This window comes from Sapajus apella, unplaced genomic scaffold (assembly GCF_009761245.1).
Source record: "Sapajus apella isolate SASKATOON/1434 unplaced genomic scaffold, GSC_monkey_1.0 scaffold17, whole genome shotgun sequence".
NCBI lineage: Eukaryota > Metazoa > Chordata > Mammalia > Primates > Cebidae > Sapajus > Sapajus apella.
In genome coordinates this window covers 15,743,507-15,758,050 of record NW_022436957.1, presented here as the reverse complement: position 1 = coordinate 15,758,050, position 14,544 = coordinate 15,743,507, and the positions used below count along the sequence as shown (strand labels likewise).

The 14,544-nt window shown below is 44.5% G+C and overlaps 1 protein-coding gene across 12 annotated transcripts in view; it reads left to right on the top strand.

Moving 5' to 3' along the window:
- The window catches only part of MAP7D2 (MAP7 domain containing 2), a 126,510-nt gene that overhangs the window by 106,959 nt on the left and 5,007 nt on the right, over nucleotides 1–14,544 (top strand). For all 12 annotated transcript variants that reach the window (XM_032286088.1, XM_032286086.1, XM_032286081.1 and 9 more), the window contains 7 exons: nucleotides 2,207–2,478; nucleotides 3,085–3,217; nucleotides 9,920–10,184; nucleotides 10,972–11,076; nucleotides 12,665–12,721; nucleotides 13,492–13,570; nucleotides 14,096–14,282. In XM_032286088.1, coding sequence (XP_032141979.1) covers nucleotides 2,207–2,478; nucleotides 3,085–3,217; nucleotides 9,920–10,184; nucleotides 10,972–11,076; nucleotides 12,665–12,721; nucleotides 13,492–13,570; nucleotides 14,096–14,282 — 1,098 coding nt within the window. The remainder of the gene's footprint in view (nucleotides 1–2,206; nucleotides 2,479–3,084; nucleotides 3,218–9,919; nucleotides 10,185–10,971; nucleotides 11,077–12,664; nucleotides 12,722–13,491; nucleotides 13,571–14,095; nucleotides 14,283–14,544) is intronic.

Sequence of the window (14,544 nt, the reverse complement as noted above, 5' to 3'; positions counted from 1 at the left end):
TGTGTGTGTGTGTGTGTGTGTGTGTGTGTGTGTGTGTGTGTGTGTGTCTTTCTCTCTGTCTCTCTCCCTCACTCCCTGCCCCACCCCATGACTTAGGGATTCTCAGTTGAGTGAGATCTTGTCCCTAAGGGGACATTTATCAATGTCTGAAGGCATTTTTGTTTGTCACAGCCTGGGTAGGGAGCAGATTGCTGCTGGCATCTAGTGAGTGGAGGCCAGGGATGCTGCTAAACATCCCACAGTGCCCAGGATAACCCATAACAAAGGACTGTCCAGCCCCAAATGTCAGTGATGCCAGGTTGAGGAAGCCTGCTATGCATGCCTATGTGTATGGCGGGGCAGTGGGATTCTCCGCATGGCTTTTACTCGGTAAGAATCCAGGAAAAAATAGAAGACCAGCATTATATAGTGTACCTGGAAAAAAACACCTGATTGCTAAGCACTCTGAAGGGTGCTTAGGCCCCACACTCGGGTTCTCCTAAGCACATCCCTTAGGAGAACCCGAGTGTGGGGCCTGAGCCCAAGGCCAGAGGGGAGAACAGTCTGCAGAGAGTCCAAGCACCATCCACAAAGACAAGGTGTCTTGAGAGTTCTGAGTTGCTTCAGGCCTAATGGGATGAGGACACAGGGAAGCCACTTGAGCCAATATGAAAGGATTCTGCTTAGGGTTAGAGTTGTCAAGCTGAGAAGCCAGACGGCCGTGGGAGGGGTGAACAGCCTGTATGGTGGATATGTGATGTAGACTGCTTCTACATGAGTAAAATGGTTGATACTGAAACAACTGGACTTTAGAAATTCACACCATGTTTATGATGTATGCATTGTATCAAGTGATCACCTCTTTGTTTCCTGCCTTTATTTGACCCTCTGCCTGACATTAATGAAAAGGGGGAAGGTGATCTCCTGGACACTGGGAGCTGGCCCTTTAACATGAGAACATGCTGGAAAACCGTCCTGCAGCTCAGCCAGTCTATATGCCACTTGAGGATTATTTTTCCCTTCAAGACCAAGTTTAATATTGAACTGATCGTATTTTCCCTTACTACCAGGATCTGATTAGTTAACTCTAAGCCTCTGGTGAAAAATTGTCTTTGAATATTAGGATGATTTGCCATTTTTATTGCTGTTTTTATAGATCAAAAAACATCAGATATTGGCAATTTATGATTCATCCTGCTACAGCATTGTAAGTGACGACTTGTAATTTCTGTATGCAGTACTTTATATCCTTCCTAGAGGAACTCTGTACAAATGCCCACATCCCTGTTCAGACCTCTGGGGAAACTGAGCATATCCAGCTAAGCTGTTACCTGTGTCCTGAACAAGCAGCACTCACCAGGAGCCAAGCCTTGGCTGGCTTACCTGTAATGAACCCTTTCCCAGCAGACACAAGATGAGCTCCTGTGTTTTAACCAAGTGGCTTGTCCTCACCTTTTATATCTGCCCAGTAGGGAGCAGAGAGCTTCTTTTAAACCTGAGACCCTCCAAAAAACACCCCCCCATCCCCATCTGTTGGCTTTGTTCCTCAGCATTTAAAAAGGAATGGGGAACCTTGAAGACTTCCTAAGTGAAATAAGCCAGACATAAAAGGACAAATAGTATATCATTTCCATTTCTGTGAGTTACCTGGAATAGGTATATTCCGCAGAGACAGGAAGTAGAAAAGTGATTGCCAGGGGTTGGGGGGAGGGGGAATGGAGAGTTAGTGTTAAATGGACATAGATGGTGGTGATGGTTGCACAGCAGTGTCAGTGTACTTAATGCCACTGGAGCCGTACACTGAAAAATGGTTAAAATGGTAAATTTGATGTTATATATATTTTGTCACATTTTTAAAAAGAAGCCAGCTTGTTTATTGCCATATGCTAAAACCAGATTCAACCCTGATGTTCACCTAAAGAAAGGGAGTGGGAAAGTACCTAATACTCCACCTCTACACTGTCATGACACCTAAGTGAGATTAGGACATGGCATCACCAGCTGTGCTCCTTAAAATGTTTCCCTTTCCACCAGGGCCATCTTAGAGAGACCATATATTCCTGTTGGACTAAGAGCACTTTAGTGACTTTTGAGTGTGTGCTAAGCCCTACTTTCCTTTCTCTGGAAGGATGAAATTGTTCAGCTTCTTGGATCTAGGTGTCTTAGAAACAGAGAGCTCTGTGTTCAGGCCTAGGAATCATCCTCTGGTATATTTTTGGTTTTCCAGGACAGCTACTAAAGCTTATCCACAGTCTCCAAAGACAACAAAACCTCCCTACTCAGGGTCTCCTGTGAGGTACCGCTTACCTGCCCTTTCCAGCCAAGAGACGCCCAAGAAGAAAGCAGATAAAGAGAAGAGCAACAAGGAAAGGGAAGGTGCCTTGACTCAGCAGACTGCTGGCCCGCAAGGGGAGGAAGCCCCAGAGAAGCATCTAGTGGACAAGCATGCCAGTGAGAAGCACACTGCTGCCGCAGGAGGGAAGGCTGAAAACGGTGCAGGTAGATGCTGCCACCGTGCCTTGGCTTTCCCAAGACGGTTCTCCCTAGACCCAGTCCACGTGCCATTCTCTTGTGTTTTTGGGGAGGGAGAGATATTTTTCCCTGGGGACAACTTCATTCCCTCATGCAGCTTTCTCAGGTTTGCACGTTGCTCCTGAGTTCTTTCCTTCAGTCTTCTGAGGTCCCCTGGAGGAGACCTAGGGGCTGACTCTACTCATAGCTGTGGAAGCTCACAGGGATGCTGAGTTAAGACAGGCTGTGTTCAGCCTGCATCTGCTCCTCACACAAGAGATCATCTTCCTTTAGTCTTTCAGGCTTCTATGATGCAGCGAGTTTACCCAGATGGTGGCTGCTGTGGCACTTGCCAGTGGCCCTGTATTTCCTCCTCACCTTTCCATTGTCTTCCACTGTAAAAAGCATTTAAGGTCATATCCAGCCTATGACAGCTTCTCTTGCTTGGTGGTTGATTGGCTGGTCTGTACAGCATTTCCCATCACCACACTGGATTGGATTTTTTTCACTTTCAACTGGCAGCTGCTGTGTGAGTGGAATCATTATGTTCGTTTGCCTTGACCTTTTCCTCTTGATGACTCTCCTCTGGTGCAGCCTTGGGGAAGCCCACAGCAGGCACCACTGATGCAGGAGAGGCTGCAAAGATCTTGGCGGAAAAGAGAAGACAGGCCCGGCTACAGAAGGAACAGGAGGAGCAAGAACGACTGGAGAAGGAAGAACAAGATAGGTATGCAAGTGCTCAGATTTCAGTGTGATCTCATATAAACATTGTGTTGGCAAGAGCAACTTGCCCTTCTTTTTACAGCGTTGGTATTGGTAAAACTTGAACAGAAGTATGGGAACCTAGAATGTCTGAACTACATGGAAGGTGTTCAGGAGACTGCTTCTCATATTAGATGTAATTATTAATAACAACAATGGAACTTTGCTCTTTTCAGAGGACGTGGAAACTCATAGCTCTTGGATCTAAATGGCACAGGCATCTTCCCATTCTCCTCTTGGACTTTGGGGCCAGGCAGGCCTCCTAGAGCTATCAGGGGAGTTTGAGCTTTGTTTACAGAATGAGATTCTCCCTGGGAACACAGGCGTGGTAGGGATGGGAAAAAAATAAAAGAGATTCTCCCTGGGAAGACAAGAGGTTCTAAATTCTGGTTTTGGTCTTGATTCTGATTCCCAAATTTTTTCCTCCATCAAATTATCCTAACTCACACTCCAAAGTAAGACAGAGAGGGGAGGGTTGAGGAGTATCCCCTAGGCAGAGGGTTGTATGGAGGGGAAGCCTCATAGTCCAAGAACAGTGAGTGAGGTATGGGGAGTCCCATCCTGGAGCAAGACAAAAGACATCATTGCAGTGGTCCCTAAACTTTGGAGAGCATCAGAATCATCCTAGGAATGCAGTAAGAATACATGGACTCAGCCCTGTTCTGTTTTAGTAGCTTGCCAGGATTTGAGAAACACTTGATGTTAGTATCAGGGTACATTGTCACAATACAGACAGTCCTTCCTTTTCTGGTCTTTTTATTTAGAGAGGAAAGCATGTTGAAGGACAAGGTCGATTTTATCATTAAATTGATAAAGGAAGCTGTTAGGCTAATCACAGAGTACAATCCAATACTGTTTAGAGAATTAACATGACAGGAAGCAGGCAATGCTGTAGCACTTCAAGGCCAGCACTGAATTTAGAATAATAAATAATAGAATATTCTTGATCTTTTAGTGACCTTGGTAAGTTTTTGTGGTCTCTGATTACAGGTTTGATGATCTTTTTTTTTGAGATGGAGTCTTGCTCTGTCGCCCAGGCTGGAGTGCAGTGGCATGATCTCCACTCACTACAACCTCTGCCTCCTGGGTTCAAGCGATTCTCTGCCTCAGCCTCCAGAGTAGCTGGGATTACAGGTGTGTGCCACCATGCCTGGCTAATTTTTTGTATTTTTAGTAGAGAAGGGGTTTCATTTGGCCAGGCTGGACTTGAACTCCTCACCTTGTGATCCGCCCTCCTTTGCCTCCCAAAGTGCTGGGATTGCAGGTGTGAGCCACGGTATCTGGCCTGATCTATTTTTTAAAAGGAGCAGCGGGGTTGGTCTGGATGGTCCCTTCTTGAAATTCAGGACTTCTTTGATTGTTTTCCTGTTTCCAATCTTTTGGTCAGTGCAGACATGGTTTGTTTGTTTTGTCAAGTGGTATGTTTGGGCTGGTTGGGTGGGCCTTAGGGTGTGGGAAGGGAGAGGTCCAAGGAGATAAGAGGAATCACAGGACCTCAGATGATAAGTGTTGATAATTGCAGGTCATGCAGGTACCATGTAGCTCTGACCTGGTGACTAACACGATTATAGCCATGTGTAAAGAAGGTGATGTTTTTTACCTTCCAGCTGTACCCTCTGTCTCACTCATTTTCTTCACAGCCCAGTCCTGAAAGACTTGATTGAACTTTCTGTCTTTATTTTCTCAACTCACATTCAGTCTTCAAACCTTACACCTACCACTCCTCCTCGTTGCCTAACTCCTAATCAGTTTCTTGGTTGGCTTTGACCTTGTCAAGCTTGCCCTTCTTCTCTGGCCTCTCTTCAGAGCCTCCTCTGTCCGCTTCTCATCCCCTTAAATGTTGCCTGGGCTCTCAGCCCTCAGTCCTCAGCCAGCTTCTCTTCCAACAAGCCCTCCCAAGTAGCACTGCTCCCTCCTGTTCTGCCAGTGTGCCCGCCATGCTGCCAGTTTCCCCTGGCTTCAAAAGATGTAGGGCCCACATTTTATACAACAGTTTTCTATTGAGCCTTTGTTGTGCTAAACCAACTCTACTGTCATCTCATTTCCCACCTTCATTTTCCTTTTGTCTTGTTTTATCATCTGTTTCTGGAGCGAACTGCAGATTGCTTTCTAAACCTTCCATACTTTCTGGAGCAAGGGAGGCACTAATAACACACGTGTACTGATAACTCCTAAATCTATGCCTGTGGCCCGAGCTTTGTCTAGGGCTGCATTGTCCACTATCAGAGTCTCTAGGCACACGTAGCTACCAAAATATACATTCAATAAAATTCAGTTCCCCAGCCACACCCACCACATTTCCGTGCCCAAGAGCTGCATCTAACTAGATGTGGCTCCACAGCACACTGGGTAGCACAAATCTATAGATTGTTTTCCTACTCAACAGAAGGTTCTTTTGGATAGCACTGGTCTAGAACCTAGAGACCATATTTCCAGCTGCAATAAGTTTTCATTTGAGTGTGTCTCATATACATCTCAAATCCAGCATTTCCAAAGCAGAACTTAGTATTTTTCCCCAAACCTCCTTTCTCTTCCATGAACTCTGCACTCTCGTCTCCCCAGGCACCCAAGTGAGAAATCTCAGTGCCACTCTCAGCTCTTTGCTTCCTCCTCCCTGTCCCAGTGGTTGTTGGGTCCACTCTTCATCAGCTGTCATATTCGCATCTCTGTTCTCTCCCTTCCCTTCCAGCCTCTCCTGTCCTTCCTCAGCTCCAGCCCCCATTGCTTCTGACCTGGTCTGTATCTGTCACATCCCAACTGAGCTCCCTGCTCTAGGTCTCCTAGAGTTTGTCACCTGTCCACGCTGGGTCCACATTGACCTTTCTCAAATAAATGTGATTGTTTTCCTGTCCTTTAACAAGCCAGTGACTCCCCTGCCCACTGGATCCGCCCAAACCTGTCAGTAGGCCTTCAAGGCCTGCCATGAACTGGCCACTACCTGCCTCTTACCCCTTGCTTTCCTCTGGACACCAACGTGCAAAGCTCCCTGACATTCACTCATCACACAACTCCACACCTCCAAAGCTGTGCTTTTACTGTGCCCCCATGTGGACTTGTGCTCCTTCCTGCCAGACACCTCTTCCTTTCTCAAAATGCAAGTCAAGTTTTGCTCCCTCCCTGTACCTTTTCTGGCCCTGTGCCTGGGACAGAACTGACCACTCCCCACTCTTCACCCATACCGAGCCCAGCTATTCAGCTGACTTACATAGCTTCATTTGTTTACAGGCCTCTTTCCCCCTAGTTAGCACCTTAAAAGGCTGGGACACAGTCTTTGGATCACTGGTGGCTGGCACTCAGTAAATGTACAAGAAAGGAAGAGAAGGAGGAAGAATCCTGACTAAGAAACCATCACGCCGGGCGCGATGGCTCAAGCCAGGAATCCCAGCACTTTGGGAGGCCGAGGAGGGTGGATCACCTGAGGTCAGGAGTTCGAGACCGGTCTGACCAATATGGTGAAACCCCATCTCTATTAAAAAAAGTAAAAAGAAACCATCGCAGTAGTAGGTTAAGAGAACAGAAGGGCTAAAGTAGTATGGTGAAGGCAGACCTGGAAAAGCGAGTCTCTGTGGACTTACACAACGCGAAAGAAATGGGCAGATTTGAAGTTGATGCTGAGGTTTGATTCTAAGGCCTTAGGAGAATGGTACACCCAATAACAGGTAAAAGGAGGACATAAGGAATTCGTTTTAAATGATAAAAATTATTCATTTGATTTTAGATAAACTTAAGCTTATGGTGTCTGTAGTACGTTCAGGTGATAGGAGATGGAATTGAAACCTGGGGGCATAGGTAAAAATGAGAGTGATACGCTTGATGCAAAATGAGTTTTCCTCTCTCTTGCCAGAATGTGAAGCTTTGCATAGTGCCACGTGGGAGGTGAGGAGTAAGGAAGGAAAGGACCAGACAACCTGGGGCTGGAACACAACGGCCACCTCTTGGAATAAGACCATCCTCAAATCTGTTTTATGTTTAGAGTTAAACATAAAATAGTTAAAGCCACAGATACGTTGCCAAATAAAAGAATTAAGAGAAAAATAAAGTTACTTGAGTCAAACTGTGGAAAGCCCAATTATTGTCACAAACTGGTAAGGGAAACACCATCCAAGTCAAGGATGGAGGAACCAGAACAGAAGGGCCAACCGGGAGTCCAGACAAGCAGGCCCTAAACAGAAGAACAAAAGTTGGTCCATTCCTAAACACAACAGGGCCCAGTCCCCGGGCTGTGGATGGCCCAAGATATAAAGTGGGATTCTTAAGAGTTGGGGCAAGAAGGGAGCCACGATGGCTTAGGCCAGTTGTCCTGGCACTTGAGGAGGGGAGGCTACATGTTTGAGTCTAGCCTGGGCAACATAAGAATCTCTCATTTATTTTAAAAAAAATTGCTAATGAAAGTGGGTTTAGTTGACAGTGAGAAAAAAAAAGAGTTGGGGCAAGAAACCTTAGACCCCAGGTCCACCCTGGAGAAGGCACTGGCAGGAACTAGTAAGCAGGAGATCTTAATGGGATTCCTAAACACGTTAGGTCATGTTAAGAAACTAAAAATAGCTGCTAGGGGTTCACATAAAAGAATATTCCAGCCAAGCGCAGTGTTTTCAAGTAGTCCCAGCTACTTGAAAGGCTGAGGTGGAAGGATCACTAGAGGCCAGGAATTTGAGACGAGCCTGGGTAACATTGCGAGACCCAATCTCTTTAAAAAATTGAAGAAAAGGGAATATTCCAGTTAGCTCCCAACGAACAAGGTCATGTGGCCAGGCGAAAGCTTCTTGTCCAAGCAAGAGTTAGTCCAGGCCAGGAACCACAGGCAGAAGTCCTCGAGGCTGCTCAGGCCTGGCTTTTTGCTGCCAACCCTACAGGTGGCAGGTGGTTTTGGTGAGAGCTAGGGCAGGCAGGGGAACATGCGATGTGGGGCAGCAGCTGAAGCCGTAAGGGAAAGCCAAGAGAGGCAGGAGAAAGCCAGGATCATGCAGCCTCATGCTGCACAGGGCTGTAGGGAGAGCCACATGGTGGGATCTTCTGATAATATGTGTCAGGACTAAGGCTGTTGGTCTTGGGATTTAGGAGATGAACAGAGATTTTGGAGGGAAATTGTTGAGAAGTGGTATAGAGACCAAGCAGCCTGAAGAGGTGAGCAGATAGAGGCCCAGAATATAAGCTGCTGTTACGCAGTCATGAATGAGAAGCAGGTAAGAGAGGACTGAGGATGGTTGCTTGTGATGCCCGAGACCTGAGCATTTTTCCAGGGCATGGAAAAGTGAATGCAGAAGGATGAAACTGATGAATGAAAGAAGAGGGGCCAGTGGGAGGGACACATAGCTATGGAGGACGTGGAATTCACAGCACAAGTGGTAGCATTTACAATCCTTTCCATCTAAGCAGAGGAACAAGTGGGGACATTTCTGAGCAGTAATGTCATGGAGGAGAGGTTAAGAAGCTCAGATCAGGTGGCTTCAGTCTTCTCTGTATAGCATTTGGTGATAACCATCAACTAAGGAAGATGACGAAGATTGAAAAAAGGTGGCAATTTGGACTCTGTCCATAACGGATCCAGGGAATGAGGATTAAAAGGCCAGAATGCAATCACCAGCAGGCAGCACCCCAGTATGTCATTGGCACATGCTTCCAAATGAAGGTAATTTCTAAAAGACATGCAGACTTATAGTTGCACTTTAAAGGACATTGGGGCTTAGAGAGAGGATTCATTTTAAATTGTAAAATGAACTAACATTTGAGAACCTTCTAACATTTGTGAAAGGCATTTTCAGTCTCACAGTAATGCCATAGAACGATAGTATAGCTATTTCCATTTTTTAAGTGGGCATCAAGAACATTGAGTGACTTTCCAAGTGTCACGTAGTGGCATAGAGTGCAATTTGGGTCATGCCCATACATCACATTGCCAGTGATTACCCAAGGAAAGTGACGTACATGTGAGGAGGAAGAACATTAAAAAGGTTAAAACAAGCTCTTGGATTTTATAGAATTTTCGCTTACTGCTTAGAGCTCTTATCACTACATCATGAACCATTCATCTGTCTGTGGATGAAACGTCTAAATGCCACTTAATTTTCATATAGCAAAGAAAGCTAAAATAGATTTCTAAAGATTGCCAAAATAAATAGAAATTTATGTTTTAATTTATTAAATGTCAAGTTTGTGTTGAGCATTTTCTTCCATTTGCTGCTGCATAAGTCACATACCAATTAGAAACCAAAGTGAACTTTTTGAGTTCATAGTCACTCCTCTTGAATTGCTGACTGGCACATTTGTGACCATTGAGACACTTCCATTTTTCCTAGCTTTCTTTGGTTTTAGATATTTATTCTGCTTGGCTTTTTTAAAGAATTGTAATTCAATAATGATGGCTTGGCTTCCTCTCTCATCGTAATCATTTGTTTGTTGACGGAGGAGCATCTGTTTTCAATACAGCATGCGTCACACATCGACACATCATTCATTGCTGCATTACAGAATTTAAAGTCAAGCCTGTCATTATTTTTTGGTGAATGTATGGACCGGAGTGGATTTCCAGGAAGGATGAATCATGTTATTAAATGAATGCTCGTTGGAAGGTGTGTGGAGCGTTATTCTCAGCTGCAGCGCGCAGTTTTCTGGCAGTTTGCTTTTCGAGCATGTCTTCTTCGTCTAACAACAGTTGTATTCTCAAAAGGCTGGAGAGAGAGGAATTGAAAAGAAAGGCAGAGGAGGAAAGGCTTCGCCTAGAAGAGGAAGCCCGAAAGCAGGAAGAGGAAAAGAAGAAACAGCAGGAAGAGGAAAAGAAGAAACAGCAGGAAGAGGAAAAGAAGAAACAGCAAGAGGAAGAGAAAAGAAAGGCAGGCGAGGAGGCCAAGCAGAAGGCTGAGGAGGAGCTGTTGTTGAAAGAAAAGGAAAAGCAAGAACAAGAAAAGCAAGAGAAAGCCATGATTGAAAAGCAGGTACTGTATGAGTCCTCAGATGGACTTTCCTTATTTTTTAAGGGCCTTGACAGTAGGTATAATTAGTTAAATTTCAGTGACTCATAATCTTGAAGTTTTTTCTTAAACTGTCTGGACTGGTTATTAACTCTAAGTTGGGGCGGTCGCAGTGAAGTTGATAATGTTTGCCATCTGTCAATTTGGGTTTTCCCAAAGGCAAACCCTGGGATAAGAATTTGAGTGCCAGCAGTTTTTTTTGTTTGTTTGTTTGTTTTGTTGTTGTTTTGCAAGGGAATCCTGGGAAGCTGGTAGAGGAATAGGAGAAAAGCCAATTTAAGTCCAATGATGCATTTGTTAACTGTGGGTGACTGGAACACAGTCCCATTGGGAACCTCTGAGAGACAGTGGATCATGCTTTAGAATTGTCCAGCTGTGAGATGAGGAAACTGAACTACTGATCGACCACCTCCTCTCCCTCATTGGAGAAGGTCACTCGTTGAGGAATTAACTCTCTGATCTGGCCATGTGCACACTTCATGGCCCAAGCCTGCCCGCAGACACAGAAAGGCCTTCTCCATGTATAAGAAATGTCTGCAGGTGAATTGCATGGTGAGCTAGGGGTATATGAATGAGGTCCAACCGTGTTTACTGTGTCATACAGCAGTTTGTATAAATCCACATTGAATATTGGAGCAACATCCACTTTGGGGCAGATGATGGGATGAAGGAACATGTCCAAAGCCAGGGAATTGCCACACTGTTTTCTTAGCTTAATAAAGCTTTGCCTTGATTTACCTGTTTATATTAGAAAGAAGCAGCAGAGGCAAAGGCCCGAGAAGTAGCTAAACAGATGCGTCTAGAAAGAGAACAGATCATGCTGCAGATTGAGCAAGAACGACTAGAGAGAAAGAAGGTAAGGGCTGAGGGATCATGAAGACTTAGGGTAAGTGAACAGGAGGTGAATCCAGTTCTATTCTGTGGTAATTGGATAGAATGCTCCTAGGATTGTCAGTTAGATCAAGTTCATTGATACTACTGTTCAAATCTTCTATGTCTTTATTAGTTTTCTGCCATCTCGTTCTATCAGTTATTGAGAAAGATTGTTAAAAACTCCATCTGCGCCCAGGCACGGTGGCTCATACCTGTAATCCCAGCACTTAGAGAGGCAGAGGTGGGAGGATCACTTGAGCCCAGAAGTTCGAGACCAGCCTGAGTAATACAGTGAAATCGTCTTTACTAAAAATACAAAAAATAGGCAGGTGTGATGGGCATGTGCCTATAGTCCCAGCTACTTAGGAGGCTGAGGTGGGAGGATCACCTGAACTTGGGAAGTCAAGCCTTCAGTGAGCCGAGATCATGCCACTACACTCCTGCCTAGGCAACAGGAGTGAGACCCTGTCTCAAATAAAAGAAAAAAAAAAACACAACTCCATCTGTGATTATGGATTTGCCCATTTTTCCTTTCAGTTACTTCAGGTTTTATGATATATATATTTATCATGATATGCCTTTCTTTGTCTCTAGTGATATTTCTTGTCTCTACTTTGACAGCCCTTTATTTTTTTGAGACAGAATCTCACTTTGTTGCCCAGGCTGGAGTTCAGTGGCGTAATCTCGGCTTACCCCAACCTCCACCTTCCTGGTTCAAGCGATTCTCCTGCCTCACACTACCGAGTAGCTGAGATTACAGGAGTGTACCACCACACCCAACTAATTTTTGTATTTTTAGTAGAGACAGGGTTTCACCATGTTGGCCAGGCTGTTCTCAAACTCCTGAACTCAATGGATCCTCCTGCCTTGGCCTTCCAAAGTGCTGGGATTATAGAAATAAGCCACTGTGCTTGGCCTGACAGCCCTTTCATGATTAGTGTCTGTATGTCAAATCTTTTTCACCCTTCTACTTAAAACTTCTGTGTGTTTTTATAAGTAAAGAGCATATAGTCAGGAGTTGTTATTTTAATTCTGTTTGACAGTCTTTGTCTTTTAATTGGAGTGTGTAGTCCATTTACACTTAGTATGCTTATGGATGAAGTTGGGTTTAAGGAGGCTGATTATAAAGGCGTATTCTCATGGTATCCTAGGCCCAACCTGGGCTTTGTATTGCTGTAGGCCTGGGACCCAGGAGACCAGCCTGTGGCCTTCTCTCCTGAGATGTACCTTAGCCTCACTTTCTGTAGGATAGTCCTCTTTAATGGCAAGTGATAATTTGTTGATTTATAAGGAACCTAAGGAGAAGAAGGAGATATATGGGATGTAAATTGAATATTGATTCTAGATACATACGAGTTAACTTCTCAAGCATTTGACCTTGTCCATGGGGCCAGAGGTGTACATCTCCAAAACCAGTGGAAAACCTTTCTATACTTGTTATCCTCTTCTGACATTTGTCTTTTGCAGGTTTTCTGAGAAATGTGAAATTGCATGTAGACTGAGCTACTTTTATATTTTTGGTCTTATAGTCCTCTTACTTGTTTTTGTTTTTTTTTTTTTTTTTTTTTGAGAGAATAGATGAAATAATGAAGAGAACAAGGAAAAGTGATGTGTCTCCAGAAGTGAAGGTGGGAATTCAAATGACCATTTTAATAGTTTATGTACTAAGGAGAAAAGACAGAATACACTCAGTGAAATTGTAGGTCTTGGAGAGGATTAGCCAGAAAAAAATGGACTCTTCCTGCTTTGTTCCTGGCTAGGTTAAGTGGGGGTAGATACTTGAAAAGAAAGAGGTGTTTCAGAGCCGGGCGCAGTGGCTCACACCTGTAATCTCAGCACTTTGGGAGGCCAAGCCAGGCAGATCATGAGGTCAAGAGATTGAGACCATCCTGGTCAACATGGTGAAACTCCATCTCTATTAAAAATACAAAAATAAGCTGGGTGTGATGGTATGTGCCTGTAGTCCCAGCTACTTGGGAGGCTGAGGCAGGAGAATTGCTTGAACCCAGGAGTTGGAGGTTGCAGTGAGTCGAGATGGTGCCACTTCACTCCAGCCTGGTGACAGAGCCAGATTACATCTCAAAAGAAAAAAAAAAAAAAAAAAAAGGCTGGGTTTTGGAGATGGGATGGGTAAAAGATTTCCTTAGAGTAATGGCGGGTATGGGGGTGGGATGAAGGGAGAGGCATAGTAGACCATGAATTAAAAAAAGAGAATGCTGATGCTGATGTAAAAATACATAAGAATAAGGGAAACACAGCTGAAGATTTAAAGAATTACCACGGAACAGGCAGATGGTCTAGCCAGGCTCAAAATATCATCGGATGCTTTTAAAAAGCACTTGTGTTTCTGTTTGATGTCAGCCTTCCCTCATTTCATTCACCTTCCATTTGTTTTCAGAAAGAAGACCCCAAAGTCAGGGTTCAGCCTGCTGTGTGTGTGGAAAATAAGACAAAACCAGTTGTCCCCAACAAAATGCGTGAGTGTGAGGTCTGGTTCTTGGGTTCTTCCTTTTAGTAGCAAGGGCTCACAAGACTTCCTGCAGGAGAAACAGACCCATGGATCCCAAGAGGGTGACTGCTGGCAGGGGCCTGTGCAGGTTCCTTTCCCTGGGAATGTCTCTCCAGCACAGGAACTGTCAGCTCACTTGGGAACTGACTGCGTTCCTTGGTTACTCCAATAATCTCAGCATAGGAGGCACTCTGGCTGCTGGCTTACAGTGCTTTCCAGTTAGCTTAACTGCTGGTCAGGTTTTATTACGATTAGGACCTGACTCTGCTCTTTCGGCTCTTCTCCAGAGGTTCTGCACATACACTAATAATGTGATTTGTCTTCTCTTCCCCTGTGTGAAGGTGATTACATGGGGTTATTTGTGGCTCTTTCCAAAAAAGATGCTGCACTATCAGTGAACCAGAGCATTAAATTAATTGCTTTGATCTATATTTCCCTGTTACTTTATTTAGACATTTTATGATTAACACAAGGACTTTGTGTTCTCGATCAGAAATCAATGGATTGAACACCTGCCAGGAAGTTAATGGTGTGGGTCACGCTGCCCCAGAAACTTATCCCCAAGACATTTTCTCTAATGGGCTTAAGCCAGCTGGGGCACTTGTTCATCTAGATGCCCTTGATGGGAAATCAAACAGTCTGGATGATTCAACTGAAGAAGTACAGTCTATGGATGTGAGGTATATTCATTTCTTTTGCATTTAAGCCTCATCACATCTCCAAACACTACCCTTTCTTTTAGTTGGTTTCTTAATCTTTTACAACCAGATCACCTAAAGCAGATTTGATTGACATTACAGGAAAGCTGTCACTGCTATAACATTCTAGTGTCTTGCGTCAGGTTCCCTAGAAGCAGAGCCTGGAACAGAGTTTCTAGGGCATGTGATGTGTAGAAGAAAACTCTTGGGAGTTTTTCGGGAGAAAGGGGAAGGAAGGAAGTCA